Genomic DNA, 17,091 nt, shown 5'->3' with positions numbered 1-17,091 from the left:
CTGCCTAAGTCACGTGAACCATTGAAATTTTAAAACATAAAACATCTATAAACTATACGAACCAAAACGTATGCTTTTACTTGAGTGCACTTTTGAGCAAAGACACGTGCACACACAAATCAAAATAAAAACCTTAAAAGAAAACATTTTAAGGTAAAAATTACAAACTTAAGCTAATTAAACTTTCATTAAATACAAAAACGTGATAAAAGATTGATTTCGTTAGTGCAATAAAAGATACATCAACATCAGCTGTAGTTTTCCTACCAGCAAAGTCAAGGCAGCAATAATTAATTAAGAAACATAAATATATTATTCATTCAGTACTCTAGGATTCAACTTAATGCAATGATTATTTATAATATCTCTCCTTCTCTCTGTCTCTCTCTCTAGATATCTGTTCCTCTCTTTGACAGTAAATATGTCATAAATCAGATAAGCTCTCCAAAGTTGACAGAGCATGAAAATCAGGCCCCCACATAGGTGGATGAACACACATACACACACATTTCATTCAGCCGAAGCCAAATGAGATAATCCGACTCATCTGCCAAGGCCCTGAAAGTGGCTTTCAGAGGAAGAAAAATGAAGGGATGACAGACAGAGAGAGATGGGAAGAAAAAAGATAGACAATGATCCTGGCAGTGAGAGGCACAACAGTTAAAAAAAAGATGTGGCGTCTCAATCCAGACCCCGTTGGCAGAGCGCTGGCCCTCAGAAGAGATGCCATTGATAAAATAAATCCATTTCCACACTGAATTAATGTGCATGACTTCGGCATGGCCTCCGTAGTTAAAATATTTGATACAGATACAACCCTCACTGTGTGTATGTGTGTGTGGAATGTGGAAATTACATCTGTCAAAAAGGAGGCAGACATCAGACTAGTGCCAACTTTAGTAAACAAATCCAACATTACACTGAACCTAACAGAAGATTGAGGAAGACATATAAATATAGTCTTATCGGTGACAGCTTTATGTACTGTGTTTGTGTGTGTGTGTGTGAACCTACTTATTTTAGGAGCAAATTTGTACCCAGAAGTGAGCTAAGCCTGACAAAATCTCCTTTTGAGGATGACCTCATTTGTAAAAAGTTAGTGTAAGGGTGTGGGTTAGGGTTAGGTTATAGTATTATAACTAATTTTGGTCACACTTTAGTTTAGGGTCCAATTCTCACTATTAACTAACTGTTTACTATGACCTTTGCTTCAATAAACCCAATTACTGCTTATTAATAGTGAGTAAGGTAGTTGTTAAGATTAAGTATTAGGTAGAATTAACCCTTTAAGCCCTGATGGCATTGTTAGAGTTGTTTTTTTTGTTTTTTTTCTGAGTGACATACATAAAAGTAAAGAGTCATAACTCAAAAATACAAGGAGAGTCAAAACGTAGGTATCGTTTGATAGAAAACTTTTTAAATTTAGAGTAATCTGTCCAAATTATGTACATTTCTGAAATTACATTAATATAATATAAAAAAATTAACGCAGATTAATCCATTCCATATTGACCTTTGAACCTTGCGCGCAAGCTCTCTCTGTCTTCAAAGTAAGCACCGTCTTTGCACTCTCTACCTCACACATAATAATCTAAATCAACTGACACAATGCTAAAAATTCGTATGACCGAATCCATGTTTCACAAGGTGCATTCGGAGAATGTTTTTCCTGAATAACCGCTGGGTGTGAATAGTGCTCAAAAGAACGTCACCTCATCTTCTCTGACAGGCGCCCTGCACGTGAAGCTGACATAAACCACACTTTCAGTAAACAAAAAGAAAATCCTATCCAGTGGTGAAGTGTTTTCTGTGTTGACAAATCTTTTGAAATGTCCTAATAACAGTCGCGATTCGGACGCAACGCGTCAACGTCCGCTAATGTCCAATTCGCGACCTAATGACTCATTTGAACAGATTCATTTTAATGAATCATCTGTCCACACGGTCTATAATGAATCATTTACTTGAACAACTCTGAAATGAGAACATAAGTGTGCTTACCCCATTTAGCAAGAGTGGTTAGAAAAATTAGCCTTAATAATCCACAATATTTTCAGGTTATTTAAATGTCAATGTGTAGTAAATTAGGCCTACCTATAAAATCAGTTAGTTTAGACTGGAGTGAGGTGAAACCAGAACAAAGCAAGTTGTTGTTAGCTAGGTGCAATCAATTGTAAATGGTAGAAAATTATATTATTAGTTAATATAACTTCTAAATGCTACTTTTTAATACTTTTCAGGTTTAGCAAAAAAGCATCTTCTCTTACAAAGCTATAAAATCACTTTTTTTTTTTCTTTTTTTTTTTTTTTTGCAAAGAGGGCAAGAAAGAATTACAGTGAGAGTGACGGGTACTTTATTGTCAGTATCGGGCTCGCAGATCACGTGGGTAGGGCACTTTTTAGTGTTTGTGTGGATGACCATGTCTGTCACCACCAAAGACCATTGTTGACCCAGGAAAAACCCTGCATTGATTCATTTGAACTGAAATATTTAATACTTCCACAGCAAAAATTACGTATGCGATTAATTTAGATTAATTAATCACAGAGTATGTAATTAATTAGATTTAAAAATTTTAATCGATCGACAGCCCTAATATATATATATATATTACAGTGGCGTATCTTTGTTTTAAAAAGTGGGTGGGACAGGAATGTGTGTGGTGGGGTGAAGTATTGTAATTGTATTATCACAATAATAAATACACAAAATTTATTGACATAGACCTCATGTTAATATGATTGTATCATCCTTACATCTACTATAATACAATTAGTTAGTTAGTCTTGAGAGTATTTACATAAGTCAATAAATACGTGGATCCACATTTAATGCCAGATTGTCCTGGTATAACTTTTGTTCAGCATGCCAGAGGTTCTGGGTTCTAATCTGCCCTCGTATAATGTTTTTTTATTTTATTTTTATATTTTTATTAAAACAAAAAAATATTCATCAATGATTGTATATCAAGAGTTGGGACACATTTATGTGTATTTTGTTTTGTGATTTCACTGGAATGAATAGTCTTCGCAACAGCGTTAAGTGATAAATTGAAGCGCTCATTCATGTGAAGTCTGCGCAGTGTTCACGAGCACTAAGAGAACATTGTTGTGCCACTGATAACAGCGGCAACGAGCACTCAATGATTTAAAAAACAACACATCCCAGCGATAGATCGTCTATTATTTAACACAAATGAATGAATTGCTAATCAACTACAGATGTTTCTTTTGTATTAGGTACATCCGTGTTGCGAGATGTTTCAAAAAGTAGTGGAGACAATATTGACCTTGGCAAAAAGTCGTGGGGACAACGCAAATTATGCCTATGATATATTATAATTTTACATATCTTTCTTATTTGACATCTTGTGGGGCTACATGTACAAAAACTCGCTTGAGTTTGCTTGCTTATGCTTGTATTTTACTCCCTGAGACCTGTTAGTGACATATGACACATGACTATCTGAGCTGTATGTTTTTGACACATTGAAGTACATACTGTAATACAAAAAAGTATTTCATAAATTATGATTTTTTTATTGTTATTTATCAGCAAATAACTCAGCACTACTTAGGAGTTAATCAAATTGGCTACATTCATTGTAAAGTTCTGACTCTAACCTTTCAAATTACACCTATGTTTTTGTTGATCAATGCAGTAGTTTTGAAAAATAAGATACGTTATATGAATAGTTAAGAGTCAAAAAGCTGAGTTACCTATTTTGTGTTATTCTTGTCAGTGGTTGCTTAGTAATTTGATTATTTTTTTTTTTTTTTTTTCGCCGGAGGTGGTGTATACACCCAGACTTAAATGTGGTGTGGTGGTGTGTACACTTCAGACTTAAATTGTTAAGGGATGTATGGTCATGCAGAATAAGGCATTGATATGCGCTTTTTACGTACCAATAACACATTCCTTGTGAATACCCTCAAAAGGAAAATGGTCCATAAAGTGATTAAATAATCTCACAAAATGTGTGCATGCGTGTGTTTTTGTGACATATCAGGACACAAATTTGTATAATGACATGGGTATGACATAGGTATTACAAGGAGAGGGTGACTTATGAGAACATTACCCATGTCCCCATTTTTCAAAAGGCTTCTAAATCATACAGAATGAGTTTTTGTGAGAAAGTAAAAATGTGCAGTTTCCTGTGATGGGTAGGTTTAGGTGTAGGGTTGGTATAAGGTGATAGAAAATACGGTTTTTAGGTGTGTGTGTGTGTGTGTATGTGTGAGATCCTCACTCACATCTCAGTGATGGTTTCTGGCAGGTTGGTAGGTATTTCAGTCAGTCCTTTCCCCCGGCAGTCCACTACGTTATTACTGCAGGTGCACAGCTCAGGACACTGCAGCACACTACAGGACGAGTGTGACTGGGGCCCTAAAACACACATTCAGAGTGATGATGGGGATGAAGGGGTATGTGCTACTCAAAGGAAGGATGAATTAAATTAAAATTTTTCTTGAACAAAAAAGTTGTTGACTGCATATTGCAACCAAATTCAATATGATGCAAAGAAAATTATTTTGTTATTATTATTTTTTTAATTATTATTTTTTTAATAATCGTGTTATTTCAGCACAAATAACTTGCCTTCACTGAAGTCTTGAAAGCATGAGCAAAGAAAGAGAACAGTCGGAAAACAGACAGAATATGAAAGCTTTGACACAATAAAAGAGCAAATATATGTATTCTCTTATTCTCACAAGCCCTTATCTCCTATAAACCAGCCTCACAAATAAAATAACACAAACTCACCTGTACACATAAACTCTTTCTTCTGAACCTCAGCGATGTTGTGGCCCCTTAGGGAGGGTGGGGCCATACACTGTGTGTAGAGGCCAAGGCGAGGCCTCTGTCTCAGCCAATCAGAGAGCCAGGCCACATGGCAATCACATAGCAGATTATTAGAGTGCAGACGACTAGAGAGATGGAGAGTGCGAGAGAAAGAGTCATTAGAAGGTCCGCTGGAAGTCTAAGCTGATGTATCGATAAAACCTGAGTGCATGTGTGTGAGAGAGCGTGTGTTAGTGTTATCGACTTTGCATCAAACAGTTTCATGTTCATTAATTACAGTCTTGTACAAACAACGTGCAAACTCTGGTGTTTCTCTGCGGTCAGCACCTTTAGGAGTCCTTCCCTTTACAAGATTAATGTTACAAACAAACTCAAACCATATTTAGTTGTAAATGACTGTATAAACCTGAGGCAATAAGCCAATTACCTGTTTTAACATGACATGACGTCAGTAGAGGATGTGTTGAGACAGAAGAGGATATAGTGTTTATTTTGTGGAATATTTTGCAGAAATCATCACTTATCAGTGACCAACTTCACACTGAACTGAGCTAGAGAAGCACTGAAATGGACTGTTCTTGTTATATCTCTCTCCAGAATTCTTTCCTTCCCAATGGGCCTTGAAAAGGTTTTTGAATAGTTTGGGTCGAGACTGAGAATGACGAAAATCACTTTGTTCCACTGAAATACAGCAGAAGACTGGACCATTTCAAGTTTCACCAGGTATTGTGCTCTAATGTTATGTTATCAACATGATAACTTAATAATATTTAGATATAAATAATTAAATATAATTAATATAATAAAATCTGCAAAAAAAAGGTCAACTTGACACTGAATTGCTACATGATTTTCAACTATACTTTTCATCGAACTTTTCATGTTCAACTTTATTTTTCATCAAACAATTTGGGAATTTTACTTGAATTGGGAATTCTTTTACACATTTACCATTAAAAAAACTATTAAACTCCTATTATCTATTGAACTATTCTTTTTTCCATTGAATGTGTAACAGTGTTAATTTAGTATTATTTATATACTATTAAAATGATTATTAATATTTTGAATTAACTGTCATTTTTATATTTTAGTTTAGTAAGTAGACATGCTTTTGTAATTGTCATTTGTTTTTGTTTTTTATATATTTCTATTTAGCTTTAATGAATTTTTATTTCAGTTTTAGTTTAGTAATTTTAGTACTTCAAATTAAATCTATTATATTTCAGTTAGTCACAAATGTAATATTTCTAATTTTTCATTTAAGTTTTTCCATCTCATATTTATATTTTATTTTATTTCAGATTTACAGTAACAAACAACACTGTATGTTAAGACAATTTACTAATTTACTAACTGCTATCTAAAAAAAATAAACAGTCGCAGTGACTGACGTTTCACACTAGCCAAGTATGTTTCACGGCCTTCATTGTCCTTCTCATCTTATCGTTCACAGGCTTTCTTTCCATCATCTATTGCTGATGTTTAGCTAACAAGGACCAGAATACTGATATAGCAATTAGCTACTTTAGCTCATCACGTAAATGGGATTAAATCATGATCACACACAAAGGGCTCCAATCTACAAAATGTATGCTAATGAAACATACATATTAATGCAGTTATTACACCTTATTACCCCATAATCACACTTATTAAGGGCCAGCATGATAAGTGCTGGATAACATGCTAACGACAGTCTGAAGAACTGGTTTAAAGCAGTTTGAGTGTGTGGATGTGTGTGTGGATGTGTGTGTGTGTGTCTCACATACTCACAATGTTCTGAGCTTGGGCATGTGGTTAAAACTAGCCACTGACAAACGAGAGATATTGTTGTTGTTCAGTGTGCTGTGAAACAAAGTCAGAGAAAGATGATAATCATTTTATGGACCTATTTAGATAACAAACACATACAAATCCATATGACCTTTTAGCTTGTGTAGAAGCAGAATTTCCAAGCAGCTCTAAACAATGAAAGTGAATGGTGACCACAGCTGTCCCTGGTCCCCTTCTACTTTCACCGTATAAAAAAAGGGTAACAATTTATTTTAGGGTCTTTTAACTAGTAGCTTATTAGCATGCATATTACTAGAATATTGGCTATTTATTAGTACTTATTAAGCACATATTAATGTCTTATTCTATATTCTAAATCCTACCCAACACACATACGCACACCCAAAAATTATAATGTTGATTTAAAATTTCTTTGCAGTATATCTGTATGCCTCCATGCATGTGTGTGGTTATGCACATATATTTACATCTGTTATCTAATACTTGCTATTTCTGCTCCTAAAACCTCATCTGTCCATTTCTCACAAAGCATCAAAATAATCCTTGTAAAATAATCTGACACAATCCTGTTTATCTGTCTTGATTCCATTTTCTATAACAGGATTATTCCACTAATCCCACTTTAAAAAGCAGATACACGTTTTACACAATTATTAAACACCCTGCAGGCATGATCTGACAGCATGCAGTCTACATACAGAGAAATCCATACCAATTTAACATGAATATACACTAAATCAAAGTTTTTAAAAACAGTCCCAAAACCGGTTTTGCCCAGCTTTGATTCAAGTCTTAATGAGACCTCGATATCTGAAAAGATCTCTGCAGTGGCTTTAATTCAACAGAACACAATCACACAAGTTCACACACACGCAGTGCACTTACAGTACTTCTAGGTCCCGCAGAGCTCTGAACGCTCCATCTTCGATGCAGGAAATCTGATTATAGTCCAGCTGCCTGAGAGAGGAAAAAGACAGAGAGAAAATGTTTGAAGATGATGTTGTCGATTCTTCTGTTTGGTGTTCAATGATTATGACAATAGAGTAAAATGCTCTCAGAAACACTACTGTTCCTTACTAATAAACCACATACATCTTTCACTCTCCTGTTCCTCAATCTGTCTTTCTTTTCTCTCACTCATTTTGTTGTCACAGTCTTTCTCTCTTTCTTCCCACATTATTGTTCTTGACTTTCCAGCCTCCTCACTCTGTCTACTGTGCTCTCCTCTACTATTGTATACCTGCACTGCCCACTCCTCCCATCTCTGTGTGTGTGTGTGTGTGTGTGTGTGTGTGTGTGTGTGTGTGCGATGGTCAGTTTGCCTGGGCATCTCATTAAAGCACACAATCATTAATTCAAAGCGTTCTCGCTCTCTCTATTTCACACATAGATACAGAAGACTCACAGGTTTTTGATCTCAGTAGCTCCTCTGAATGCTTTTCTGGGAATCCCCTGGATTTGATTTTCACTCAGGTCACTGTAAAACAGAGAAAGAGAACATTAATAATCATTGGAACACAAAAGAAGAAATGCATGCCATAACAATATAGTAAATGGGAGCTGGAGCTTTCAATCAGCAAATAAGACCATTAGAGTGTCATAAAAATGGTTCATATGACTACACTTAAAGTCTTCTGGAGCCATGATTGAAGTTGATAATCTCCTCCAGTGAGCTGGTTAGCGAGAACAAGATCAGTAAGAGTTGTGACTGAATCATGAAGCTAAAACTGCTAAAAAGCTAAAAAATCATAAAACTGAATCAAAAATCGTAAATACAGATTAATTCAGTGGTTCTTAACCTTTTTGACTCCAAGAACCCCCCTCTGTCCAAAACAATATTCAAAAGGCCTTCCTATCTAAGCTAATATGTACACCTGGTACCTTTGTTGTAATACAAATATATTATAAATAAGTAACTCAAAATGTTGATTTCAGTTTAATGTTGTTGTACATTTTTAGTGTTTTTAGGATTTTAATGAAGATCATGTTAATATATAACAAAATGTAAATATTTGTGACGATTATTTGGCCCCTTGAAAATGCCAGGACACCTACAGTATAGTGGGCTCTTTCCCTCTGCCTAAGATAAATAGAAAAGATTAAAATAATGTTTTGTTTATAAATTAGATATTGCTACAACATTGCCAAAACATCACCGAGAGCTGAGACAGATGTCAAGAGTTCCAGTGAATAATGACTATTCGTTTCGTGTGGTTTCCGAAGACTTGGAATATAGCGTCCAAGTTGTATGGGTGCTTTCATATTCTTTTTGAAGCTAGGTGGCTTCAGTTCATATAACTACATGGAATAGAGCCACCAGAACATATTTTCAAAATGATATCCTCTTTTGTGTTCCACAGAGGAAAGAAAATCATACAGGTTTAGAATGTCATGAGGGTGAGTAAACAAGGACAAAATGTCTAAAACTGACAGAAAGACTGATGATTTCATTATGCAAAATTAACTCTTTATGACTACTAAAATGTGTCCCAAACGGCAGCTTTAGATAAATATGGTCAATATAAAAAAGATGACAAAGAGACAGTGTAGAAGATAAAAATGAAGGAACTATATAATTGATCACTTTAGCAAAATCCTCCAGTGTGGAACCTACACATAACTAATAGCCTTGTGTTCAAATATGACACAAAAAAGAACACAACCACACACATAGTATTGAACATTCATTGACATATGCAGGCACTGTCAGTGGGAGAAAGAAAAAAAGACAACAAAAGAAAAAGAAAGTAGGAAGGAAAGCAAAAACAGAATGAGAACAGAATTAAAAACTACCTTTTCAAATTTAATATCTGCAAGAAGAAATGCAACGAAAAACGCATACACACCAAACTCTCACGCAAACAGTTTTGATGAGACTAAACAAACATTTCTAACTGAAGTCCCAGGTTCCTCAGGCATCAGAGCAGACATTTAAACAGCCTGGTTAAGTCTTCAGTGCTCGTTAAAAATGTCATCCTGACATGACCTGAGCGTGAACTGAATGGGAATCGTCTTTAATCAGGTTCATATGCATCTGTACAGGACACCGACACCGTTCTGCGTGCGCATTTATGAGATCAAACGTACTTCTGGATTACAGCACAAACATTCCAGCTGTCACCCAGATGAGAGCGAGATGAATTCAGGCACAGACAATCAAACCATTGAAACCAAACAATTAAAAAACCTGTTCCCAGTTTAACAGGGCGACTAACATTGAAATAAAGCACCACACACACACACACAAAGACATGGTGGGAGGTGGGCTAGACAACTAGTGAGGGCTCACACACACACACACACACACACACATACAACATCAGTGGCAGCATAGAGTGGAACACCCAGGGAATCGAGAGCTAAGAAAGAAACAGAGAATAAAAGAGAGAGTAAGAGGGTTGAATGATGACCCCTGAACACCTTCAGAGGAAGTGCTTCACTCGCTCTCTTCCTCTTTTCAATAAATGAACAAAAACTAACAGAAGCTTAATCCTTGCTTTATTCCTGCTCTCTGTCCTTCGTTTTCTGTCACTTTCACTCTTTCTTTTCTCCTGCTGAGGGGAAAAAATACCTCATATAACACAAAACACTGAGAGAAGTTAAACTAATCTAATCAATGATTTACTCTCTCTCTCTCTCTCTGTTTTCACACAGTGAGAATGAACATAATGAGTTATGAAGAGCCCACCTGCACTAATTATGACCATTCATTTCAATGAATATCAATTATCATAATAGCCGCAACCGAAACACTTGATTTTTTTAGGAGGTCACGTGATCAGATTTTAAGCCCTGGTCACATGATTCAACATTCAAGGGGGTTCTCAAAGGTTGACCTTTGCACCCATGCATGCGTGCGGGTTCCTGTCTGTGCATTTCTGTAGGGGGTGACTTTAATGAAGTGTCTTCCCTCACGCAAAGCAGACCCTCAAAGACAACTCTCTCATTTATAGACGAACACCCGCACACACATACACACACAGCATGGGACCCTTACAGACTGTGAATAGCTAGTTCAGCTAGCCAGACCTGTCAGTCAAATTCCTCAGTCGTCAATCATAATAGGAGACAGACACTCAGTCTCCAAAAACTAGACACTGACCGTAAGAGATCAACTCTATGTGTGTGTGCCGAGGTCAGGCCAGTCTGTCTGTTGAGGGCTCTATTCATCTAGATGCCTGTCATTTCCATGACTGGCACATGACAGCACCAATCACAGAGCAGCAGGATTTAAATGAAACTGCCAGGGAGACAGACAGGTATTTATAATATCAAAAATATTCACTCAAACGCACACATTTGTCTGGATGTATCTGCAGTGATGCATTACATCTTCATCCACTAGGGGGCAGTGCAATCTTACCAGCACGGACAACCATGCACAGACACAAAACACAAAGTGTTTTTGTTTAGGTTTACTTATGTCCACTAACCTTGTAAAGATATTACAGATGTAAATGACTCAGTAATATATTCATATTTAATAAAATAATTAAATAATAATAAAAAATGACATAATTAAAATTATAGAAGGGTAACTGACTCTTTGAAAGGCCAGTAAGTGGACTCAAGCCATAGTAGGACAACTATTAAGTTCCGTCCAAAGCAAACCAGGGCCATAGTTGGGGGATGGGCTACCGAGAATGTTGTCCCGAGCCCCGTGACGAGGGGGGCCCACTAAAGTGCACTATGCTATAGCCTTCTTATTGGAAGAGGGGGCCCACCGATTAACATTTTGTCCTGGGCCCCGAGACTTTAAGTAACCAATTGGCAAAGCACTCTGCTTGGTCTTTTGTTGCTGCTTTATATGGACACTTGCATTTTTTTCTTTGCACTGTGGATGAGCAAAACAACACTTTAAAAAATGATGAATTTTGTAGTTTGTGCTGGAATAAACCTAGAACTTCTACAAAAATGAATGTACCTTGCCACATAGTGCTTGAGAAATACAGAGAGGAAGAGATGGAAGGAAAGAGAGGGAAGAGTGAACTGATAGGGGGGAATGAGAGGAAAGAGAAACAGACGGAGATGCTATCACATCTTTGAGCCTTTGATAGCAAACATATCATTACCGCCAGTACGACAAACAAGAAACAACGCTATCTCACTAAAAGACACGATAAGCATACAAACATCAGAGCTGGAAGTGTTTGGATTTGCTTGGACAGCATCAGAAACATTTATTTCACTCTGGCGACATGTGTAAAGATTTTTAGTTTAAGCCAGGGTGAAACTGTCCCAGATATGAGTCTCTCAATCGATTGCCAATGGGCGTCTGGCCGGTACGACACCAAGTTGAAGAATTCTGCATTTCTACACCATTTGTCAAGTCTTTTATTTTTCTTTCTTTCACATTCTTGTTTTTTTGTTTGCTTGTTTGTTTTGTTTTTTTACATTCCTTATCAGGTTCACTTTAGTTACATAATACACATAGTAGGCACTGATTACTCGGCAGATTTTTGACCATTTTAAAATTATTGGCTTCCTGTTTGGCATTTTCCTTGCATAAGTTGCAAATCTACCAAAATAAATGTAAATAAATATTGAACATTTTACATTTTAAAATGTTTATTATAAAATTTTTCATTCAATTTTTTTATTTCATTCAATTTTGAGTAAATATAATGACAAATTTGAAGTTAAAATGAAAAGAAAATTTACCATATTTATTTTGTAAATGCATGTTTGATACAGTCAAACTAAAATTTATTCAGAAACCTTGAACATTTCATTCATTAATACAGTTTTTTCACTATAGTTTAAAAAAATGGTGATAAAATATGACAAGATCTCAGAGTTAAACTGTGTCAGAAAAAGAAAAATCTTATTATGTCAGATAACACTTAAGCAAAACACTGTCAGGTCAAAGTGTCTGAATAATTTTTGGTTCCAAATTTTTATCAGTTTTACTGTAAGAAGAATTTTTGGGTATAATATGTCACAGTTTACTTTATTTTGCTATTCTCAGTTCCATTAATGAACTATAGTGTCCTGCACCCACTAGTAAAAATATATATATAAAAAAAATTTATCTCACAATGTTTAATCAAAATGTCAAAACTGGTATTCCAGATTTCACCCCACCACTCCACAACTGACTGCAAGTTCACATTAATTTTGCAGTGCTACATACACACTTTTTTAAAATCCAATCAACAACTGATGGATAGAACATTTTCTTTTTTGAAAGTCTGTTACATTCATACGTCACAATATGGAAGAAAGGATCTGTTGCTGTTAAACTTCCATTTAATCTCAACTTTAATATAATTTGTCACTAAGTGAACTCTTGTTCCTCTTACTACATAGAATTTGGCTCTACTAACAGCTGAGATGCATCGATAGAAACACTGAAAATGGATTAGTACTCTGTGAGCGTGAATGTGTGGTTCGCACTTTCTCTCTCTTTACATCCAGTGGTGCTGGGGAGACCACCTGTCATCCATGAAAATGTCATGCGCACACACACATTAGCAGATGTTAGAGGGATCTGTGAAGAAATGAGCACTGATCATTTGCTTTCCCCTGAGAGGCTCATTAGTGAGGTGTTTATGAACTGGAGGCATTCAGCACTCGTCTTGTAAGCCTGGCTCTGAGGGCACAGACTGCCCTCCTTTTCTTTTACACACACACACAAATGCAGACTGAAATATTGGTGAGGTGGGCACTCAAAGTTGTAGTCAAAGAAATAAAGATTATACTTATACTTAAATAAGTTTGGAAAGAAAACCCAGATTATATATTCAATATAATGGTAAATGGGCATGTCATGGAATCAGTTTCCCGAAATAAAAAGAGAGTTATCAATGAGATATTGCATATAAAATGCTGGATAATAGTTAAAAAAGAAAGAAAGAAAGAAAACATGTTGCTCTGGTCATTCTGAAATGCCAAAGTCGCATATCAAAATGACTGGTCACTCTTACTTCCCAGAACTTTCTCACACACTTGCACCCAAACATAAAGCATCTACCACTGATTGCCAAATAAACTGTCACAGCATTTTGTCTGTATGCTCTAAACTGTAATTTATTACATTGATTATATGAGCCACAGGCACTTTCCCAGTTGCAATAACTTAATTTCCTTTACCGAAAGTGACGATTTTAGGCTCTTCAACAAATGGAATGGAAACACTGCTTTATTAATTTAGTGTTTTCTGTGAGTTATATTGTGTATAAATTTGAAAATTGGATGGTTTGAACAACTATTACAGGCAAGCACATCCAAGAAGTAAATTAAAAATCGAAACAATCAAGGCAATTCCATGCTGATTCATTAAATGCATAAATAGAAGAATGATATCTAATCACTGGTTGTTTTTTATTATTAGTAGTAGTATTATATAAATCATTATTATTAGCATTAAAGGATTAATTCACGTTCAAATTAAAATGATCATAAGTTTTACTCACCCTCAAGCCATCCTAGATGTATATGACTTTCTTTTTTCTGATGAACACAATGGAAGAAATATTAATAAATACCCTGATGCATCCGAGCTTTATAATGGCAGTAAGCGTTACCAAAGGAGTATGAGCTGAAGAAAGTGTCTTAACATATTCCACCAGACTGGTGTCAAAAGTATTCACATTCATTACTCAAGTAGAAGTATAGATACTAGGGTTTAAAAATACTTCTGTAGAAGTTGAAGTATCAACTCAAGCTTTTTACTCAAATAAAAGTGTAAAAGTACTGGTTTCAAAACTACTTAAAGTATAAAAGTTAAAGTAATGTAGGGGGAAAAAATGCCATTAAGGACAAAAGCTTAGGCTGCGCCACAGGGGCCTATTGTGCACTACCCCACCTCCTCAAAAAACATTTTTCTAAATGCCACAATGATTATAATGTTATATTAAAATATTAATGTTGAAAAATTTGGGATGCACTAGGCTACCCGTTTCAGCCGCATATATGCCCATTGAAAATGAATGCATTTTAGTACAATGCAAATACATTAAAGCACCATATATGTGTACTACTGAGCATTAACGTGTTTAGTGGAGTGGAAGATATGATGACTAGTTGCCTATAAGTATTGTAATGGTGCAAAAAGTCAAACTTTAGAGGCATGTCATCAATGACCTTTATTGGAATGTAAATGTACATCCAAGCTTAACTGCAGGAATCTGTGAGGGCAACGGACAAGAAAAATTGCAGGTAGTTTTGGTGTACCCAGGGCAGGCTTAGTAACAATCAGGGCTTGACATTAACACCCGCCAACCCGCCGGTTGGGTAGTTTTCAGCTATTTCAGTTCATACCGCACCGACAAATGCCAAAAAAATCGTCTGCTGGAGTTTGTTGGATAGGTGTGATAACCCTGTTGGCGTTGGTCGGAGTCTGTTTTCACCCTACTGTAGTGATGGGGAGTCGACTCCAAAAGAGTCGATTCCTCGAACTCTGAATAGCCCCAGAGTCGGGGTCGACTCCAGCACAGGAATCGACTCTGTGTCGACTCTGTTGCTCTGTCTGGAATCGCTCACTTGTTTACTGATTCTCGAATCCATAGCCTACATAATGCATGGCAGTTAAGTGCGTAATGTCTGGTTAAGTGCACTAAGCAAGGAGTGAATGAAATGAAGCGAGGAATTCAGACACTGACGAATCGTGTCAGAGAGCTGTCACAGAAACTTTGTCACATACATGTTTGTAGCTTACTTTAGAAATAGATAACAGTCATAGTGACTTTAGTTTGTAATTATATATACCTCTGTGTCAGCTTTAGTATTGATGGTAGCTTATATTATTGCAATATAGATTGGATTTTCCATAGTTAACCGTGTTCATTAAACTAACCATACATAAAAATAATAAAAAAAAACTCACATCACCAATAAACACATTAATAAGTGTAGCCTACATTGTATGCATTTTTTATGCATTGTATTAATTTTAGCATCTTTAACTCTAATGTCCAAGCACTTTTAAGACAATGATCATGTGTGTTTTGCGTCATCCCCCGACAATTATATTGAGATGAATTAATTAAAGAATCCCTGCTTTCTCATTTATTTAATTCAGACATAATATTCGACCACAGATGTTTTTCTTGACTTTTCTCTCAGTAAAATTAGGTATCTGCAATAAGCATCATTGTCAGGCTACTCATCATCTCTAAATTGGACTAATTTGGACAGTCTCGCTAAACGTGTATGGTTTTGATGAAGAGATTTTAAGGCTTTGTGTCGGGGAAAAATAAATTAAGTGTGCAAGGACTGCCATCTTGGCTTATTTACGACCCTGTTTTAATGTACAGTAAATGGAGTCGAGGAGTCGATTCCATCGACTCCTACAGTGGGAGTCGGGAGTTGGAGTCGACGCCAAAAAACCTGGAATCGAACACCTCTAGATTGGTGTCATGTGCAGGTGCGATGGATCACGTACAAACCAATAGGGTGTCAGAATGGTATATGTTTATACTTCTCATCCAACCACAATCAAATTCACTCTATCCGGATGGCGCGATTTATCTGGATAGGTTTTTTTTTTTTTTTTCTGAAGCCGGAATGAAATCAAGCCAAAATGAAATAGGAGTAACAAGGCTATTTTTAAAATGTAAGGAGTAGAAAGTACAGGTAATTGAGTGAAAATGTAAGGAGTAGAAGTAAAGTATAGATACCCGAAATTTCTACTTAAGTAAGGTAACAAAGTATTTGTACTTCGTTACTTGACACCTCTGTCCACACGGTTCCGGGGGTTAATAAAGGCCTTCTGAAGCGAAGTGATGCGTTTGTATAAAAATATATATATATATCAAAAAAAGTTATGAAGTAAAATATCTAGCTTCTGCCAGACCGCCTTCCATATTCTACTTAGGAAGAAAGTGTAAAAACTCTCGCAGTTCAAAAAGCTTTCACTATGTCCTACACCTTCCCTATTCTACTTACGGAAAAAGTGTAACTGACGTGATGCTAGTTTACCCTTTTTTTCGTAACTTGAATTTGGAAGGCGGTCTGGTGGAAGCTAGATATTTTGTTAAATATGGATTTTTTTTTTTTACACAAACGCATCGCTTCACTTTAGAAGGCCTTTATTAACCCCCCGGAGCCGTGTGGAATATGTTTATGATGGATGGATGTGGATGGAGGCACTTTCTTCAGCTCATACACATTTGGTAACGCTTACTGCCATTATAAAGCTTGGATGCGTCAGGATATTTATTAATATTTCTCTGATTGTGTTCACCAGAAAGAAGAAAGTCATATACACCTAGGATGGCCTGAGGGTGAGTAAAGCTTGGGGCAATTTTCATTTGAAAGTGAACTAATCCTTTAATGTATTATGCTCTCTACTAACAATCTTTAAGGCAAATAAAAACTGCTTTAAAATCCTTACAGTATTATTGTTGTTGAATAAACATGGAAATATTGTGCATCCAGGATGACACTGAGTTCAGGGTCAAAAAGTCAGTCAGACTTTAGTGTGTGTGTTTACGTGAGTGAGCAGGATTTGATTGTGCCAGTGTGGGTGCACACAGACAACCACC

The 17,091-nt window shown here is 36.1% G+C and overlaps 1 protein-coding gene across 6 annotated transcripts in view; it reads right to left on the bottom strand.

Annotated features, from left to right (window-relative positions):
• The window catches only part of slit2 (slit homolog 2 (Drosophila)), a 119,610-nt gene that overhangs the window by 50,088 nt on the left and 52,431 nt on the right, over nucleotides 1-17,091 (bottom strand). For all 6 annotated transcript variants that reach the window (XM_067404021.1, XM_067404023.1, XM_067404025.1 and 3 more), the window contains exons 5-9: nucleotides 8,010-8,081; nucleotides 7,490-7,561; nucleotides 6,584-6,655; nucleotides 4,769-4,932; nucleotides 4,258-4,390 (exon numbers count right to left, since the gene is read on the bottom strand). In XM_067404021.1, the coding sequence (XP_067260122.1) occupies nucleotides 4,258-4,390; nucleotides 4,769-4,932; nucleotides 6,584-6,655; nucleotides 7,490-7,561; nucleotides 8,010-8,081 (513 nt within the window). The remainder of the gene's footprint in view (nucleotides 1-4,257; nucleotides 4,391-4,768; nucleotides 4,933-6,583; nucleotides 6,656-7,489; nucleotides 7,562-8,009; nucleotides 8,082-17,091) is intronic.

The sequence above is a fragment of the Chanodichthys erythropterus genome, chromosome 12, assembly GCF_024489055.1.
Source record: "Chanodichthys erythropterus isolate Z2021 chromosome 12, ASM2448905v1, whole genome shotgun sequence".
In the NCBI taxonomy this organism is placed as follows: Eukaryota; Metazoa; Chordata; class Actinopteri; order Cypriniformes; family Xenocyprididae; genus Chanodichthys; species Chanodichthys erythropterus.
Note: the sequence above shows the minus strand (reverse complement) of the source record. Positions and strands in the feature narration are given on the sequence as shown.